The sequence below is a fragment of the Gopherus evgoodei genome, chromosome 5, assembly GCF_007399415.2.
Source record: "Gopherus evgoodei ecotype Sinaloan lineage chromosome 5, rGopEvg1_v1.p, whole genome shotgun sequence".
Lineage (NCBI taxonomy): Eukaryota > Metazoa > Chordata > Testudines > Testudinidae > Gopherus > Gopherus evgoodei.
The window spans coordinates 98,819,499-98,837,134 of NC_044326.1; the positions used below are offsets into that span (position 1 = coordinate 98,819,499).

At 40.3% G+C, this 17,636-nt stretch overlaps 1 protein-coding gene across 4 annotated transcripts in view; it reads right to left on the minus strand.

Annotated features, from left to right (window-relative positions):
* Positions 1-17,636, minus strand: part of ABHD18 (abhydrolase domain containing 18) — a 47,929-nt gene that overhangs the window by 29,876 nt on the left and 417 nt on the right. For 3 of the 4 annotated variants that reach the window (XM_030564120.1, XM_030564117.1, XM_030564119.1), the window contains exon 2: positions 8,392-8,500. In XM_030564120.1, coding sequence (XP_030419980.1) covers positions 8,392-8,483 — 92 coding nt within the window. In that variant the 5' untranslated portion in view covers positions 8,484-8,500. Of the gene's footprint in view, positions 1-8,391; positions 8,501-10,984; positions 11,104-17,636 lie in introns of all 4 variants that reach the window. The other variant, XM_030564118.1, reaches the window with a different exon arrangement.

A 17,636-nucleotide genomic window follows, 5' to 3' on the forward strand; every position in this document is an offset into this window, starting at 1 on the left:
CTCAGTACGCCCTCCCTCCCTCCATGAGTGTCCATTTGATTCTTTGGCTTTCCGTTACGCTTGTCACACGGCACTGTGCTGTGGCCTCTGTCTATCGTAGCCTGGAGATTTTTTCAAATGCTTTGGCATTTCATCTTCTGGAACAGAGCTCTGATAGAACAGATTTGTCTCCCCATACAGCGATCAGATCTAGTATTTCCTGTATGGTCCATGCTGGAGCTCTTTTTGGATTTGGGACTGCATCGCCACCCGTGCTGATCAGAGCTTCATGCTGGGCAAACAGGAAATGAAATTCAAAAGTTTGCGGGGCTTTTCCTGTCTACCTCGCCAGTGCATGCGAGTTCAGATTGCTTTCCAGAGCGGACACAATGGTGCACTGTGGGATACCGCCCAGAGGCCAATACAGTTGATTTGCGGCCACACTAACCCTAATCAGACATGGCAATATCGATTTCAGCGCTACTCCTCTCGTCGGGGAGGAGTACAGAAATCGGTTTAAAGAGTCCTTTATATCGATATAAAGGGCCTCAATGTGTGGACGGGTGCAGGGTTAAATTGGGTTAACGCTGCTAAATTCGGTTTAAACGTGTAGTGCAGACCAGTTAGGCTCTGGGACTCTGCAGGGTGGGAGAGTCCCAGAGCTTGGGCTCCAGCCCCAGACTGGAAGTCTACACAGCAATGAAACAGCCCGGTAGCCTGAGCCTGAGTCACCTGACACAGGCCAGCCACAGGTTTTCCTGTGCTGTGTAGACATCTACCCACTGAGGCCTCACTTCTGCCTCTTCAGAGTGAAGGAGAGGGGACCGCTGCTGCCAAGTAAGATCGGGGACAAATATATAGGGGCCTATGCTGCAGCCTTTGTCTTGCTTGGAGAGGAGGTAAGCAAGCTTATTGCTGCTACTTGATATGGGGACAGGGCCATAGCACAAGGCAAGGGTATGGGGGCAAAGTCTTAATTCAATCCCAAATATGGTAAGAATGGCAATTATGTGATCCCCTATAGGGAAGCCAACTACAGAACACCATTAAAGTGACATCTCCAGCATGGAATAAAGTTTAGTAAAGTAAGTTAACATTAGCTAAGCCTACCTCATAGGGACTAGATCTTGCACTGGCAGGGGGAAAGTGGGCTAACATTTTTTCCAGCAATAGCTTATGACCTTTGCTAGGACATAATATAAGAGTAAGAGCTGGCAATAAATCACCTGGCATGCAAAATATCAGTCTCTCTAAAAGAGAACACTGGCAAGTGGCTAGCTCTCAACGTCTTTGTATTTTCTGTTTCTCCTGTACCTTTACTCAGGAAGAAAATGCCAGTAGATGTCAGGGTCAGAACTACAGTCAAACTATAAATACATTTGCACCTGCAATATATATCAAGTGACACATACTTCCCTAGTTTTACAATATGTTATTACACACATGGAATAAGCTTACTTCCCCCTCTCCCCCAGTCTACCCTGTAATCTAACCAATTTCTACTCCACAACATAATATTTTTAACTAGTTGATATGTTTGGGTTTTCACTTTTTTAATTCCCTATTATACAGAAATGTGAATTATAACAAATGCTATAGTTAGTTATAAAACAGCTTCCATTTTAACCCATTATTTCAGATACAACAACCAGATAGCTTTCTGGAAAATATTCAAGTGCCTTTGTCTGACTCTACTGCTTTTCTGGGAGCAATAGTGGTTGAGAGATAATTCCCCCAAATGTTACAATATCTCCGGTGCATCTCATCCAGATTACCCTTGGGAATTTTATTTTGAACATATTTAGGAAATGCCATTCTGTTTTTCTATATAAATGCTCGTAACTATCTGAAAAAGTGACCCTGTTACAGAGTCACAAAGAAAATAAACTCATCTTCAGCAAATGCTTCCCTTTCCCATTCATCCAAATTAAATTTAGTTTGATCCTCAGAAGGATGACCGTTTCCAATAATAATAGAATGTTACATGTAACAAACAGCTCTGAAGTTTTCCCCTATTCTATTTTCAATGGAGAGAGACAGGGCTGAATGGAAGTTATGAAGTCAGTTGGTATTGGGCCAAAATTCTCAAGTGACTTGCCATACAACAGATCAACAGCCAAAATTAGCATTAACCATGAAACCTTGTTCCAGGGATTTCATAGGATGAAAATGGGGATTCCTACCACTAGTTTAAGAACTAGCAGCACAAATTATGAGCACTTTATACAAAGCACTAAAGGAGTATGTTTGAGGTTGGAAAATTCCCAGCTTACCTTTAAATTACATGCAGATGAGATTGTTTGTTAGATACCAATATTAATTCATGTAGAATATACCAAGGCAAATTCAGTCATTTAGTCAAATGGAGTTTTACAAAGGTTAATCTGGCCCATAATCTTTAAACTGTGAATGCCTTTTCACTATATGAAAAAAGTGAGTCAATATAACTCTGCCTTAATGCCCACAAAAAGGTCAAAAATGGACAATTAGTCCCCAGAAAGCATAGTTTTAAAGTTTCAACCTCTGGTTGAGAAACCTGTCCTCCGTACTGCCCCTATGAATTTCATGCTCTAACAAGATGTGAGAGTAGACTTCATTCCATTGACTGAGGTCTGATGCAACAAAGAGATTCAGAACTACTCAAATAGTGTCGTTCAGGTGTTGAGGTAACCAGCTCGGATCAGCCAATCATTGAGGTAAGGATAGACTCAAATGTCTTTCCTTCTCAGATGTGAAGCCATGACCTCCACGCATTTGCAGAAGACCCTCAAGATCAGAGAGAGAGAGGCCACAAGGAAGCACTCTGCATTAGTAGTAATACTTTCCCACAAGTAACCTGAAATATTTCTTTGTGGTTGGGTGAATTGCAATATGAAAGCACGTGTCTTGTACGTAGAGTTGTAAATCGATCTTGAGGATCCTATGTGGGGATAATGGACATCAGCATCGCCATCCTGAACTTGAGCCCACAGATCAATTTGTTGAGTCAGTTTCAGGACAGGGCGACATTCCCCTTTCTACTTGTGATCAAAGTAATTCCAAGGGCATTCTTTTACTGCTCTGAGTTGCAGGAGGTAATCCACTTCCTTCCTGAGCAATATTTCATGAAAGGGATCCCAGAAGGGACTGGGGATGCGGGGAGGTTTTCAGGGGACTGCAACTGGATAAAGAATCCTTGCCCAAAAGATTCCAGAACCCTTTGGTCCCAGGTAATTTGTTTCCATACCTCCCAAAACAAACAGCTTTCAAAAGGGGGGTGGGGGGCAGGGAAGAGCTGGCTCTGCAAGGCTCTCAACTGCACATTCAAATCTGCGATTTCAAGGTAGATGGAAGGTGTGCATCAGAGGAGGAGGGGGGAGAAGATATCTTAATCTGAAACTTCTGCCTCTTCTTCAGTGGCTCAGACAGTCTCTGCTCTCTTGAGTAATAGTACTCAAATGGTTGTGTCTGCCTTGGACAGGGCTGAAGCTTGTACCATCTCCTTCATGGAGCCAAGATGCATACATCCAGAGAGTAAAAGGTTGCCTTTGATGTCCTTCAACATGCAAATAGCCTAATCAGCATTCTTATTAAAGTCACAATCCTTAAGGGGGAAGCCCTCAATGGTTAATTGAGCCTCCTCTTGTATTCAAGGACTGCAATCAGGAAGCTCAATTAATTGTTACTATGCTAGCCATACTACAGGCCACTGTAGGAGAGGTGTTGAGAGCAACCTGTATTGAGGGCCATGTAACCAGCTGTCCCTCCTGCACCTGGAATTTAAATTCCTTGTTGTGTTCCAGTTGGAGTTTGTTTGGGAATTGGGATGCATGAGCCCAGTTAAGAAAGCTGTATTTAGCCATGAGTGCTTGGTAGTTAATAATGAATGCTTATAGGATGGCTAAAGAATACAAATTCCAATCAAAGAGGTCCACCAACATTTTAAGATCTTTATCCCTGGGAGTTGCTTTATGTGGACCCTGTCATTTGGGCTTCTCTTGGACAGTGACTATGATCAAAGAGTCAAGCGTTAGATGGCTAAAGAAATATTCAAAGCCTTTGGAGGTGATCTGATAGCACCTGTCCACTTTCTTAGATGTAGGCACCATAGAGGCAGGAGTCCAAAGGTCTCTAACTGATTCCATTAAGCCATAGGTGCTGACTGTGTGGGTGTTCCAGGGCTGGAGCACCCACAGGGACAAAAATTAGTGGGTGCTTAGCACCCATCGGCAGCCAGCTTTTCCCCCCACCCCACAGTACCTACCATCTGCTGGTGGCCCCGCCAATCAACTTCGCCTGCTTCATCCCAGCACCTCCCACCCGCCACGATCAGCTGTTCTGTGGCAGTGGAGGAGGGACGGGAAGAGGCAGAGCATGGGTGGCGGCTTGGAAGAAGGGGGTCGGGTGGGGGCAGGGCCTGGAGTGGAACAGGGATTCAGAGAAAGCTGATGCCTGTGCATTAAGCTGTTATTTATTGGCACTACCAATCTGCTGGGGACCTGAACACGTGCAGAATATGGAGAAGGTAGTGCAAGACAAGTCATACAAATTTAGCTGACATCTTGGAAATCCCAGTCATCTCCTGAGAAGTTCCTGGAAGATCCAGCAGTCATCAGGCTGGTTTGAAGCTATAACAGTTCACTGAAGACGACAAAAATCATTGTCAGGACATGTCAGACTTCCTTCTTCTGCAAGTCCTCTTGCTCACTCTCTGCATCAGGTGCATGAACTGCCAGATAAGCAAGACCTACAAGGGAAGGGTGACCTTGCTGTAGTTACCTGAGAGGCAACTGGAGTCTTGCGAGTAGGATGCATCCCATCTAAGATTCAGAAAGACCATGACTGCATGGATTCTGGAAAGGGGTGCAGGCCATGATGGGTCCCGTGCAAAGTACTGCTTGTGATTGTCCCTGCAGTTCCTCGTGGATTTCTGAATGCTCTTTCAGACAGACAGAGTAGGCTCATAAGGTTCCAGGGACCAAAGCAGTTGGCTGAAGCAGATCTCTGGAGTGCTTGAGTAGAAACACGAGGCTCCTGAGCTGGCGACACTGGGTTTCTTAATAGAAGACAATGGAAACTTAGGCTAGTCCAGAACTGTCAACTCTCCCAGTCCTGTGAACTGTGTAGGTACTGCAAAAAGAAGCTCTAGAGGTGAAGATTAAGAAAGAAAGGTTGCCGGTACCATCATCAAGTTGGCGTGAAAGATGTCGGTGCCAAGGTTTTCGTTACCAAAGGCACAGTCTTGGTCAGAATGTGCTTTCGGTGCTGGTCCAGAGAAGACTGAAGAGTGCTCTTGAAGCTGGCTTCAGTGTCAGCTGCTTGGATTGCTGATAACATATACTGGACACAAAGACTATTGAAAAGTGCACCAATGCCAGTGGGACCTAACCTGTGCCTTGACTTCCCTCCTAAGGTGATCTGTTTGGAACTGGAGAGGACCATCATGTCTCCCATAACCATGCAAACAGTGTTCCTTCAGGCCTCTCTCTTCAGAGACCTAGGCTGCAGTGAAGGATGTTCTGCCTGACTCTGGAGTGGAGGAACAGCACATACACAGAGGCGGAGATGGAAGCCATTCCTTCCTGCATTCACAGTAGGAAAGAATGAACTGGAAAGCAACTGAGTCTGTCTCTGCCCTTTATACCTTTGTCTATAGAGTGCTGGAGGTGCACAGGTCACAGGTGCAGCCCCAACAGACATTGCTACTCAAAAGGCCTCATGAGCATGAGGTTCAGGTGCACCTGAAGTGGAATATATGTGGACAATCCATTTAAAGAATCCTACATTTTGGAATTAATTTAACCAATGATGATTCTTTAAATACCTTGGAATAGTTAATACCATTATTACTAGTGTTAGCATTAAAGCAGCGCCAACTGAAATTGAGGCCTCATTGTGTGAGGCACTGTGCAAATATAAAACAGACTCTGCCCCCGAGAGATTACAAGCTAAATAATACATCTTGTTGAAAAAATTATGACAATGTTTTTCCCTGTTTTAAAAAAGAAGCTGTTTCATTGAAACTGAAATTTTCTGAGCGAATGTGTTGATTTTAGAACATAAGAACGGCCATACTGGGTCAGACCAAAGGTCCATCCAGCCCAGTATCTGTCTACCGACAGTGGCCAATGCCAGGTGCCCCAGAGGGAGTGAACTTAACAGGTAATGATCAAGTGATCTCTCTCCTGCCATCCATCTCCACCCTCTGACAAATAGAGGCTAAAGACACCATTCCTTACCCATTCTGGCTAATAGCCATTAATGGACTTAATCTCCATGAATGTATCTAGTTCACTTTTAAACCCTGTTGATCATAGCCTTCACAACCTTCTCAGGCAAGGAGTTCCACAGGTTGACTCTGCGTGGTGTGAAGAAGAATTTACTTTTATTTGTTTTAAACCTGGTGCCTATTATTTTCAATTGGTGGCCTACTTCTTATATTATGGGAACAGTGAATAAGGAAAGGTTATTTACTTTTCTCCACAACACTCATGATTTTATACATCTCTATCATATCCCCCCTTAGTCTCCTCTTTTTCAAGCTGAAAAGTCCTAGCCTCTTTAATTTCTCCTCATATGGGATTCGTTCCAACCCCCTAATCATTTTAGTTGCCCTTCTCTGAACCTTTTCTAGTGCCAGTATATCTTTTTTTGAGATGAGACAACCACATCTGAACACTATATTCAAGATGTGGGCGTACCATCCATTTATATAAGGGCAATAATATAGTCTCAGTCTTATTCTCTATCCCCTTTTTAATTATTCCTAACATCCTGTTTGCTTTTTTGACTACCTCCGCACACTGCGTAGACATCTTCATAGAACTATCCACGATAACTCCAAGATCTTTTTCCTGATTTGTTGTAGCTAAATTAAATTAGCCACCATCATATTGCATGTATAGTTAGGGTTATTTTTTCCAATGTGCATTACTTTACATTTATCCAGGTTATATTTCATTTGACATTTTGTTGCCTAATCACTTAGCTTTGTGAGATCTTTTTCAAGTTCTTCACAGTCTACTTTGGTCTTAACTATCTTGAACAGTTCAGTATCATCTGCAAACTTTGCCACTTCACTTTTTACCCCTTTCTCCAGATCATGTAAAATTTCAATTAAAAAAAATTGAAAAAAGTATTTGATAAGGTCAAAATGGCGTTTTGATGTTTTTGTTTTAATATTATAAAAAAATTAAAGATTTCAAAATAAAAATTAAATGTTTTGATTTACCCCCAAAAAATGTTTTCAAAAATTTTGTTCTGCAGTAAATTTTGATATTTGGCTTTTGTTTGAATTTGGACAACTCTAAACAGACGAACCAGACAAATGGTTGTTGGGAAAAGAGGCTAAGCTATCTAATTCCATTTAAGGATGAACTGTTTCAAATTTAACCACTATACTCTCTGGTAGTCTCAATGTACATTTACAGCTCTCCACCAACTGCTACAGACAAAAACTTCCTCAACACAGTCCCTTGCTCAATGTATTCTTTTGTTTGTAGTGTTTATGTTTGCACAAAGTCAGTTTCTCAGAAATTTAGATCTATAATTTTCATTTTAGTCTAATATGATATATTATGCATTTTATACACTCAGTTATTCAATATTTAAAACTTAAGAAGCCATAATAAGTTGCTTGTATAAAAGCAAAAGCCTTTTAAAACCAATCCACTCAAAGATTCATTAAGAGGTATTAACATTGTATTCAACTATTTTACATTAAAACTTTGGGAATATATCATGCTAATATATAAACTTTACACAAACATGAAATCAAAACCTACAAAGCAAAAGCTCTTTCTTGTTCATAATCAACTCTAAAAGGAGATTTCTCTCTCTATATAACTCATGAAAAATGGATGTGCAAAATTTAGCCACAGTTTTTCCAAGAGAAACCAAATGGAGAAAGCAAGGCATATACCTATCCTATACTGTACGTTTTAAAGTTTGTATTTGGCAAACTAACTTCTTTATAAACCATTAAGTAAGAGAAACCAAGTTAGTTCTTTTCTAATTTTATAGGAGATGCCTCCTTCAAAGGAGTTTTACAAGCTTTGTCCTTGGATAACACAAACTAGCTAGCTAGCTTTATATAAATTCAAGGTCTTTTAAAATGTTATCCTACACCAGGATGTTTAAGTTTCCATTAATTGGATTCTTTGTTTTTAAACAAAGACTGTAACAGCATCTTGCATTTATACACTAAACTATTTTGTTGTAAAGAAAAATATATTAATTTAAAATTTTAAAAAATTATCGAGTTTCTGAACTCTAATTAGTTCTATAGTGTGGTGTTTTACTTTTTTTAGAAAATGGAAAATAAAACACTGTATTTTTAGTAAAAAATGTATCTGTTCACAGTATTTAAAATACATTTACTTAGATTAACAGTATGAAATATTCTGGTTTTTTTCTGTGAGGAAAAATAATCACCTTTTCAGATCTTCTGGTCTTCCCCATCCTCGAATGAAAAGTTTAGTGAGGAGAAGCCGTCTGTACAAAATATCCAGTTTACTCACACCCATTAGTAGCAAGTTAACATCTGAAAGGAGAAAATAGGTAGAAATGAGGCCTGAAGTAGGTGGTTTGTAGGAATATCACTTATTTTTTCTTCTCAGCCAACAAGCAGCCACAGCGAAGAAGCTCAACAAGGCATTACAGCCCCTCTGAGGGAAAGTCAAGCCCAAAGAACCCAGTCAAACCCATGTGAAGGGGACCAAAGCCCAAAGAGTCCATCTGTTCATATTTTGAACACTTGCACAATCTGTAGTGCATAATTTTGAGGGCTCAGGTAGGCACAACTTTAGGGTTACCGTATTTGAACTCCACCCCTTCCCCGCCCCCATTCCAACCCCTTCTCCAAAGTCCCCACCCCAACTCCATCCCCTCCCTGCCCCATTGGACCCCTTCCCCAAATCTCTGCCCCGGCCCCACCTTTTCCCCATGAGCGTGCTGCATTCCCCCTCCTCCATCCTCCCTTCCAGCCACGTAAAGAGCTGTTTCGCGGAGAAAGCACTGGGAGCAAGGGGGAAAAAGCAGGTACTCTCTCGAGTGATCTACACTCACTCTCTCTCAAATGATCAACTGTTCTTTGGGGAAAAATAATAATGGCAAAATCCTGGACGTTTTTAGATATTTAAAAGTTCCTCCCGGATGGCAGTTTAAGAACCAAAAAGCTGGACACGTCCAGGGAAATACGGACGTATGGTAACCCTACACAACTTAGAAGAAAACCTTTGTACTCCCATTCAGTCCCTGGATTCCACTCTCACCTTCCAGAGAAAAACTGCAAAAGTAAAACTATAATTTTGATGTAACAAACTATATGATGCATCCTATTTGGTAAAATTGGATTTGAAGCATAGATATGGATCTTCAATTTTAGATGCTAGAAGAAATTCAGATTCATATTCCATCAGCTACATTTCAACCTCTTCCGTCTGTTCTAGTCTCAATTTACAAATAGATGTGAAAAACATTTTAATCATAATTTCAAATACTGTTAAATTTCTGACCATTACATTTCCTTACAGGTTCGTTTTTGAAATATTTCCATATTCAAAGGAAAACTAATTATCCAAAGTTACCAGAGTGATGAGTACTTATCTTATCCACAAACAAGTTTTGTTATGTTTTTATACCAGTACACGTTAGTATCATGACAATAATTTGGAAGAAATGCATCTTAATTGTAATTAGGCTATTTTTTTCTACAAAGGGGTAAACTTTGGGGGACACAAAGCAGGTTACTCAGTGATGTTAGAAATTCCTAGATCACACAAGGAACCCAGAGGACAATAATACTGCCAAATTTTAGGAATGGAATCCTAGTAGATGGAGAGAGCTTGAAAAAAATTGGGGAGTTTGATTTTCTTGCAGATGTAAGAGTATATGCTCTGTGGAACAACATCTATTTATCATACTGAAAGTAAGTCATTTTACATGAACTAATCTGAGTGGAGAAAATGCTTTTCAGATCTGGGAAGATCCAATTATCATTAATCCAGTTTTTTATGGAAAGCTCTTTTATAGAATAGACATAACTGCTGTGTCAACCTTGCACTATGAGTTTCCTATTACTTAAACTAAGCCCGTGATTAGCAGAGTTTTACCACCAATTCTCCCTACATTTCTCAATACAAATTCTAGAAAATTTGTAATGCGCTTTAAATTGCAATTCTCTTGGAAGTCAAGACACAGACAAATTAATGATGTACTGAAGTGAGAGGATGCTATTCAGCAGGCAATTATATGGTCCCAATACCTCCCATTAAATTTGCTTGGCTTTAACTTTGTGATCAGTGCTCAGAAAGGAAAGTCCATTTTCTTCAACAACATATAAAACGAAAGCTTTAATTCAGATTACATCAAATCCCTACAAAAATGCAAGAAACTGATGCTAAGGATATGGATGTTTGCTAGAAATGTGGGGTACAGGAACACTGCTACAGGAGTGCCCTGTCCTGATTGAGTTTTGGAAGAATATACAGGGTGAAATTAAGGTTATTCCCAATTTCCCATTTAACTATTCTGTTTAAAACTTGTTTGTTCTTGCAAACCTGAAGTCACTGTACCTCACAGAATCAGAGTGATTCCTCCTACAGGTCTCTGAGATGGCTAAGAAAACAATATTGCATTCTTTAGAGAAGTGCTGCAATGAATTGAGGGTTAGCAGCTCTGGGACAGTAACTGAGGCTTTAGCTACACTAGGAAGGGTTTGCTGATAGAGCTATATCAGCAAATCCTCCTAATGGAGACACAGCTTATACCAGCAACATTTCTTTTGCCAGTACAGCTTATACCAGTTCCCCAAACAAAAGTTATGATGGTGAAAGGACTTATTTGTAGGTATAACTGCACACACAATAGGACTTATACCTCTTAATCAACGGTGGTAAACTGGAAAAGCATACTATCAAAATCCTTGACGGATTCCTTTCAGTGAAGGATACTTCTTACTTATGTTGAAGTTTGATCGGCAAATGGTAGTTTACTGACAACATTTTAGCTAAAAAGCTACACTTACTAAAATAATGCGGCGCCACTTCTGTGCACTTGATACACCAGGCAAAAAAGTTAAGCTATTGGTTGTGTGCGTCACAGAGCATATGATCTTCCAATTAAAGTTTCAGGATTTTTCTACACCTAAGAAAACAAATGATTTAATATCAATTAAAAAATTTAATGTCTAACAAAACACCATTTGTTGTATGAACCATATGCTGATTATCCCATTATCAGTACATTTCCAAATTTCTATCCACTGCATGATCTAAGGAACCTTGCTTACAACCCTTGATTTATGCAGTTGTAGTTCTTTAATTCATCTAGTTTTGCATCTGAAATGCTGTTAACTTGAGCCCATACAACACTCCAATTACAAGCTCTCTTAGATATTAAAAAAAGATTAGTGTTCACACACTAATAATGCAGTATTTTGCATGTCTATAAAGCCAACTACTGAAGGATCTCAGTCGTTTCTAAACAAAATAAAAACTAATTTTTAGAATAAATATGTCTATTTTTATAAGCCGAAACTTCAAACTTCAAAAACAGACTTCAACAAGAAACTACAGAACTGGAGTTAATTTGCAAACTTGACACCATTAAATTAGGCCTGAAAAAAGACTGGGAGTGGCTGGGTCACTACAAAAAATTATTTTCCCTCTGTTAATACACATTCTTATCAACTGTTCGGACTGGGCCACATCCACCCTAACTGAATTGGCCTCGTTTGCACTGACCCCTCACTTGGTAAGGCAACTCCCATCTTTTCATATGCTGTAAATGTATACCTGCTTACTGTATTTTTCACTGCATGCAGTTGATGAAGTGGGTTATAGCCTACAAAAGCTTATGCCCAAATAAATGTTAAGTCTCTAGGGTGCCACAAGGACTCCCTGTTGTTTTTGCTGATACAGACTAACAAAGCTACTCCTCTGATACCTATACTCAAACTAAATTTGTGTAACTGTGCAGGGGGTGGGACGGATAGCTCAGTGGTTTGAGCATTGGCCTGCTAAACCCAGGGTTGTGAGTTCAATCCTTGAGGGGACCACTTGGGGATCTGGGGCAAAAATCAGTACTTGGTCCTGCTAGTGAAAGCAGGGGGCTAGACTCAATGACCTTTCGAGGTCCCTTCCAGTTCTAGGAGATAGGTATATCTCCAATTACAAAATATTCAAAGAACCAGTAACAGTCCTAAATTCTGATATATAAAACTTAATGGACAGAAATAAGTGCTTTATAACCACTGAAAAGCCAAGAAATTTTGCTTTCTAGTAGTATGAAGCCTTAATTCCTAGTCCTGCCAGTGTCAAGCGGTGAACTTTAAAGTCACATTATTCTTATCCACAGCTTGCTTGGTTTAGCCCACTGTCTTCACTTCAGTACCTTCTAATCTTTTAAAATTAGATTAATGAAAAGCTTAAATCATATAAAATAATCTGAGACATGACATCAGTCACATTGATATTGAAACGTTATGTGAGGACCATCAGAACAACATGATTTTAAAGATAGATATCTTGCAACATGCCAAGCTCAGAAACGCTTTGGTAAACCAGTACAAATGCTTTCAGAACCTCTCTTGTTCAGAAAGGAAAACTATAACTCTGCTGCAACTATGGCAATATTGCTCTCCACATAAAATGAAAGGAAAAGGCACCATTGCCAAGGTTAGAATCACCACACCAAAAAAATCCCTTGCAAAACAAATTTTGCTTCCTTACTTACTGAGAAACCTTGAAAATTGTTGCTTTGGTTCTAGCTACTGTTCTTGGCTGCTGTTCAGTGCTGATTTTAATGACTCACGAGTAAATATTTCACTGATCTCAATTGTCTTTCCTCCTTTGCTAATGTGTTTTGTTACCCTGTTTATTACATTTTATTCACCAGATTTCTGAACTACTCTAAGCATTACTGCCTATTCTGCTCATTTCCCAGACAAATTATTAAAAAAAAATCTGAAATATCAAACTGTTACTCCATTTCGGTTAATGGGCCACCTAGCAATACGGATTTCAATCATCAGGTTTAAAAAAAAAGTTTCCAAAATGGAGTCATGTCCCGCTAGTTACATATCACCAATTAGAAGCTCATTCAACAGAAGGGCTTTTGGTTCAGTTTGCTACTAGCAAATCAGTAAATGAGATGTATTTTGAATAGATCTAAGGTTGGCCAGGATAACAGTAATTAGATTAAAAGTGATTTTAAGATAATAAGCTGATTATTACATCAACCCCAGAACAACTGCTAGACAACTGGAGCTTGTTAAAAAGGGATGCTAAGACACAGGATGAGACAATTCCTTATATTCAATCAACTGCATTGATTCATGTAAGGACTGCCCAGCAGTTCAGGACCATTTGAAATAAAGAGGACTGAAAATGGGGTAAGAGCCCCCCTTGGAAAGGGTTCAAAAAAGACTACAAGAATGATTCAGAGCCTGGAAAACATGACTTACACTGAAATACTTGAGAAGCTCTATTTATCTCAAAAATCTATTTATCTTAAAGAGAAGGTCAAGAGATGATTTTATCATAGTCTATAAATACCTACATGGGGAAGAGATTTATGAGAGTATAGGGCTTGTATAATCAAGCAGAAAAAGTGAAAAAGAAATCCAATGGCTGGAAGCCAAAGTTCGCCAAACTCATACTAGAAATTAGCTGCAAATTTTAATAGGCAAGTAGCCTTTGGAACAACATGCCTAGAATGCAGTGGACTCTCCATCATCTAACTCAGGAGTAGATATTTTTCTAAACATGCACTATGGGTCAAACAGAAGTTGTGGGCTTGATGCAGAAATTACTGGGTGAGGTGTTTTGGCTTGCATTACAAATCAGACTTTGGCTACATCTACACTGCACACTAGCATTGGTGGCACAAAGGGCATGTATGCATAGCTATATGCTGCAGTGAAAAGCAAGCTACATCCACACTGTGGTGTGCAGTTACATGTGTCAGTGAAAGGTTATAGCAGGGAGAAGGAAGCAGGGAGCTGCTAGAGCTGTTCCCTGCTTCCTCCCCCCTAAAAGAACCTCACACCGCTGCCACTGCCAGCCTTTCTCCATGGCAGGGAAGGGCTCCAGCAGCATGACACTACTGTGCTGTGGGTAAACTGTGGGTCAGGATAACAAAGTGGTTCGCGACCCCGTTTTAATGGGATTGCCTGGGCTGGCATTAGACTTGCTGGGGCTTGGGGCTGAAGTAAAAGTCCAAGCCCATACAGACAATGACTTGTTTTTACTGCTCTCTCTCTCTCTACACACTTAAATGTAAGTACAATATTTATATTCCAATTGATTTATTTTATAGTTATATGGTAAAAATGAAAAATTAAGCAATTTTTCAATAACAGGGTGCCGTGACACTTCTGTATTTTTATGTCTGATTTTGCAAGCAAGTAGTTTAAGTAAGAAACTTGGGGGTACGCAAGACTCCTGAAAGAGGAACAGTAAGTAGTCTGGAAAGGTTGAGAGCCACTGGCCTAAGCAATGTCTCCCTGTCTACACTGCTATTTATTTATTTATGCTAGGGGGACCAGCCATGTATGTATGCTACACACCACCATAAGAAGTGGGCTGTGCAGAAGTACGCTTTATGATCATAGTGACCCCACTCTGGCCTTAAAAATCTATCAGTTTAGTGTCAGGATACTAACTACAAAATTGAATAAGAGGGGAGAAATGGCCAATGGTCTACTGTGGTTAGTTATTGCCATTTTATTTTTAAAAACTACCGTGTATACTATGCCATAAGATTGGTGATATTTAGGGGAGAGGAACACAAAATTCTAATACAATTTACAGTGACTGAGCCCTCGTCCAGACTAACCCGCGGCATCGGCGGGTTAAAATCGATTGCTCGGGGATCGATATATCGCGTCTAGTCTGGACGCGGTGTATCGATCCCCGAGCGCGCTTACATCGATTCCGGAACTCCATCAATCCGAACGGAGTTCCGGAATCGACACGGAGAGCCGCGGACATCGATGGAGCCCCGTCCAGACTGGTGAGTACCTCGATTTTAGAAATTCGACTTCAGCTACGTTATTCTCGTAGCTGAAGTTGCGTATCTAAAATCGATTTTAATTCCTAGTCTGGACGTGGCCTAAGTGTCCTAATATTCTGAACTTCATTCAATTAAAAGTTGTAAACTGTTCTGGAAATGGTGAAATGTAGTCCAGGGTTTAAAAAAAATGCACTACTACAAAACTGTGAGAATTTTTAAAAATTATGACCGAGATGTAATATTCCAGAGACAGAGACAGGGGAAAGAGGCAGTGAAACTTCAACAATTTAGGGTAAACTTTTCTGAGTCCTTTGTATGGAGCAAGGGCTTTATCACTTTGAATTCATATACTGAATACTATCTATACATCTCTGCTAGTGTACATGTATACTCCCTCTATATACACTTATACATAACCCTAATTACATGATTATCACCACAGCAAACTAGAAATGCCTAGTAAAAATGGCAATATATTTTCTGTGCCAGAGTCAGACAATTCTTGCTAACAAACTAATCTGATCCAGCTAAGAAATTATACTCATTTTCAATTCACTAGCACAGACTATTCACCATCATTCAAGATCATGATAAAAATATCCCTTCATATCAAAGTGACATGACACATTTATCTTTTCCAGTACAAGAACTGGGAGCATAAAGATGACCAAGAGACCACTAGGATTATTTTTTGTTAATTTGAGAACTATATTTTAAGCATAACTGGGTATAAAAATATTTATGGAGAAACCAAGTGTGACATTGCACTCTATAAGATTTTATGAAAGTACGCTGATGAGTGTGAATATAATGTAACTAAAATATGCTTCATGTAAAAGATCTCTTTTAAGGTATCATTACAAAGCTTATAATCTACTGTGTGGGTCATCCTATTTGTATAAATGTATCACTCTTGTATCTGAAACTAGAAATATAAAATATAACTTTGAGGGCCTATTGTAATTATGCAAAGTGTGGGCCATTAATGGTGGTTTGGAATCTTGATGGCTCCAATTAACCAGGACAATTGTCTGTAGATAGCTCTATTTTACTTGTGAGTCTTCCTGTATACATGTGTGCTGGCAAGTGGGTAATGAAGTCTTACAGTGACATGTGATCATATCACCTGAACTGGAATCCATCTTTAAACCGGTGCTTTTCCATTGAGAAACAGGGGGTGGGAACCAAGAGGGACAAAGAATTCCTGCCTTATGCAAAAGATACATAAGTGGTAGGAATAGAGAAAAGGAGACAGCTATCATGAGAAATCCCCTAGCTACCACCTGAGCTGGAACAAGGGTTGTGCCACGAGAAAGGATTGTGCCCAGACGAGGAAGGTATCCAGTCTGTGAAAGAAACTTATTGAAAAATCTGTGAGGGTGACATTTTATCCATATTAGCCTTAGATTTGCATGTTTTATTTTATTTGCTAAGTCACTTGGTTCTGTCTGTTATTACTTGTAACCACTTGAATCCTACTTTCTGTATTTAATAAAATCACTTTTTTACTTATTAATTAACCAAGAGTATGTATTAATACCTGAAGGGGGCAAATAGCCGTGCTTATCTCTCTATCAGTGCTATAGAGGGAAAACAAGTTATGAGTTTACCCTGTATAAGCTTTATACAGGGTAAAACAGATTTATTTGGGGTTTGGACCCCATTGGGAGTTGGGCATCTGAGTGTTAAAGACAGGAACACTTCTGTAAGTTGCTTTCAGTTAAGTCTGCAGCTTTGGGGCATGTGGTACAGACCCTGGGTCTGTGTTGGAGCAGACTGCTGTGTCTGGCTCAGCAAGACAGGGTGCTGGGGTCCCGAGCTGGCAGGGAAGGCACGGGCAGAAGTACTCTTGGCACATCAGTTGGCAGTTCCCCAAGGAGGTTCTGTGATGCAACCTGTTACATCAAGATCCTCAACAAAAAGCACTTCATAATATGTCAGCATCGTCACGTAGTCCTGATTATATATGGATTCTTGTTTTACTTGTTGGTCTTGATTTATATCTGTTGATCACTGGTTCAGTCTAACATTTACTTGATCAAAGTACAAACCTAAACAAACAGATCAACTGGAGAAAAAGCAGATACTTTCAAAAGCGAAGCATAAATTTAACATAGTAAGTTATAGAAAGAAAACACCAAGCAAGCTGTTGTACCAGATACAATGCAAGCTATAATCTACAGGCAGATGACAAGTAGAAACCACAATATTTTTCTGAATAACTGTTTTAGGGTATGGGTTACGCAGAGGAAGCAGAGAATATCAACTGCCCTGTTACCTTCCACTCCAGGTTTGGAGAAATGAAGCCAAAGCTGTGATAAGACTGGATTAGTTTCGCAAAGGTGTTCTGGAGCGGGGCAGGTGAGCGAGCAGTGACAAGATCGATAAACAGACCCACACGGACAGGTCTTAAAACAGCAGTCTCGACTGCGTCACGGTGGGGGCATGGCCATAGCCAGGTGCTGGAACTAGGGGTGCCCCCTAGCTTGAAGTAGTAACAACAACCAAACACGTGGTTTCCGCCTTCAGACCCCCACTACAAAATTGTTTCAGCAGCACTGGGCATCTGCTGCTACGGAGACCCGGGGGAAAGCGCACACACTGGGCACCAGCTGGCCAGGGCAGGGCAAGCGCTCTCCCGCCAAGGAGCAGGAAGGGCGGCA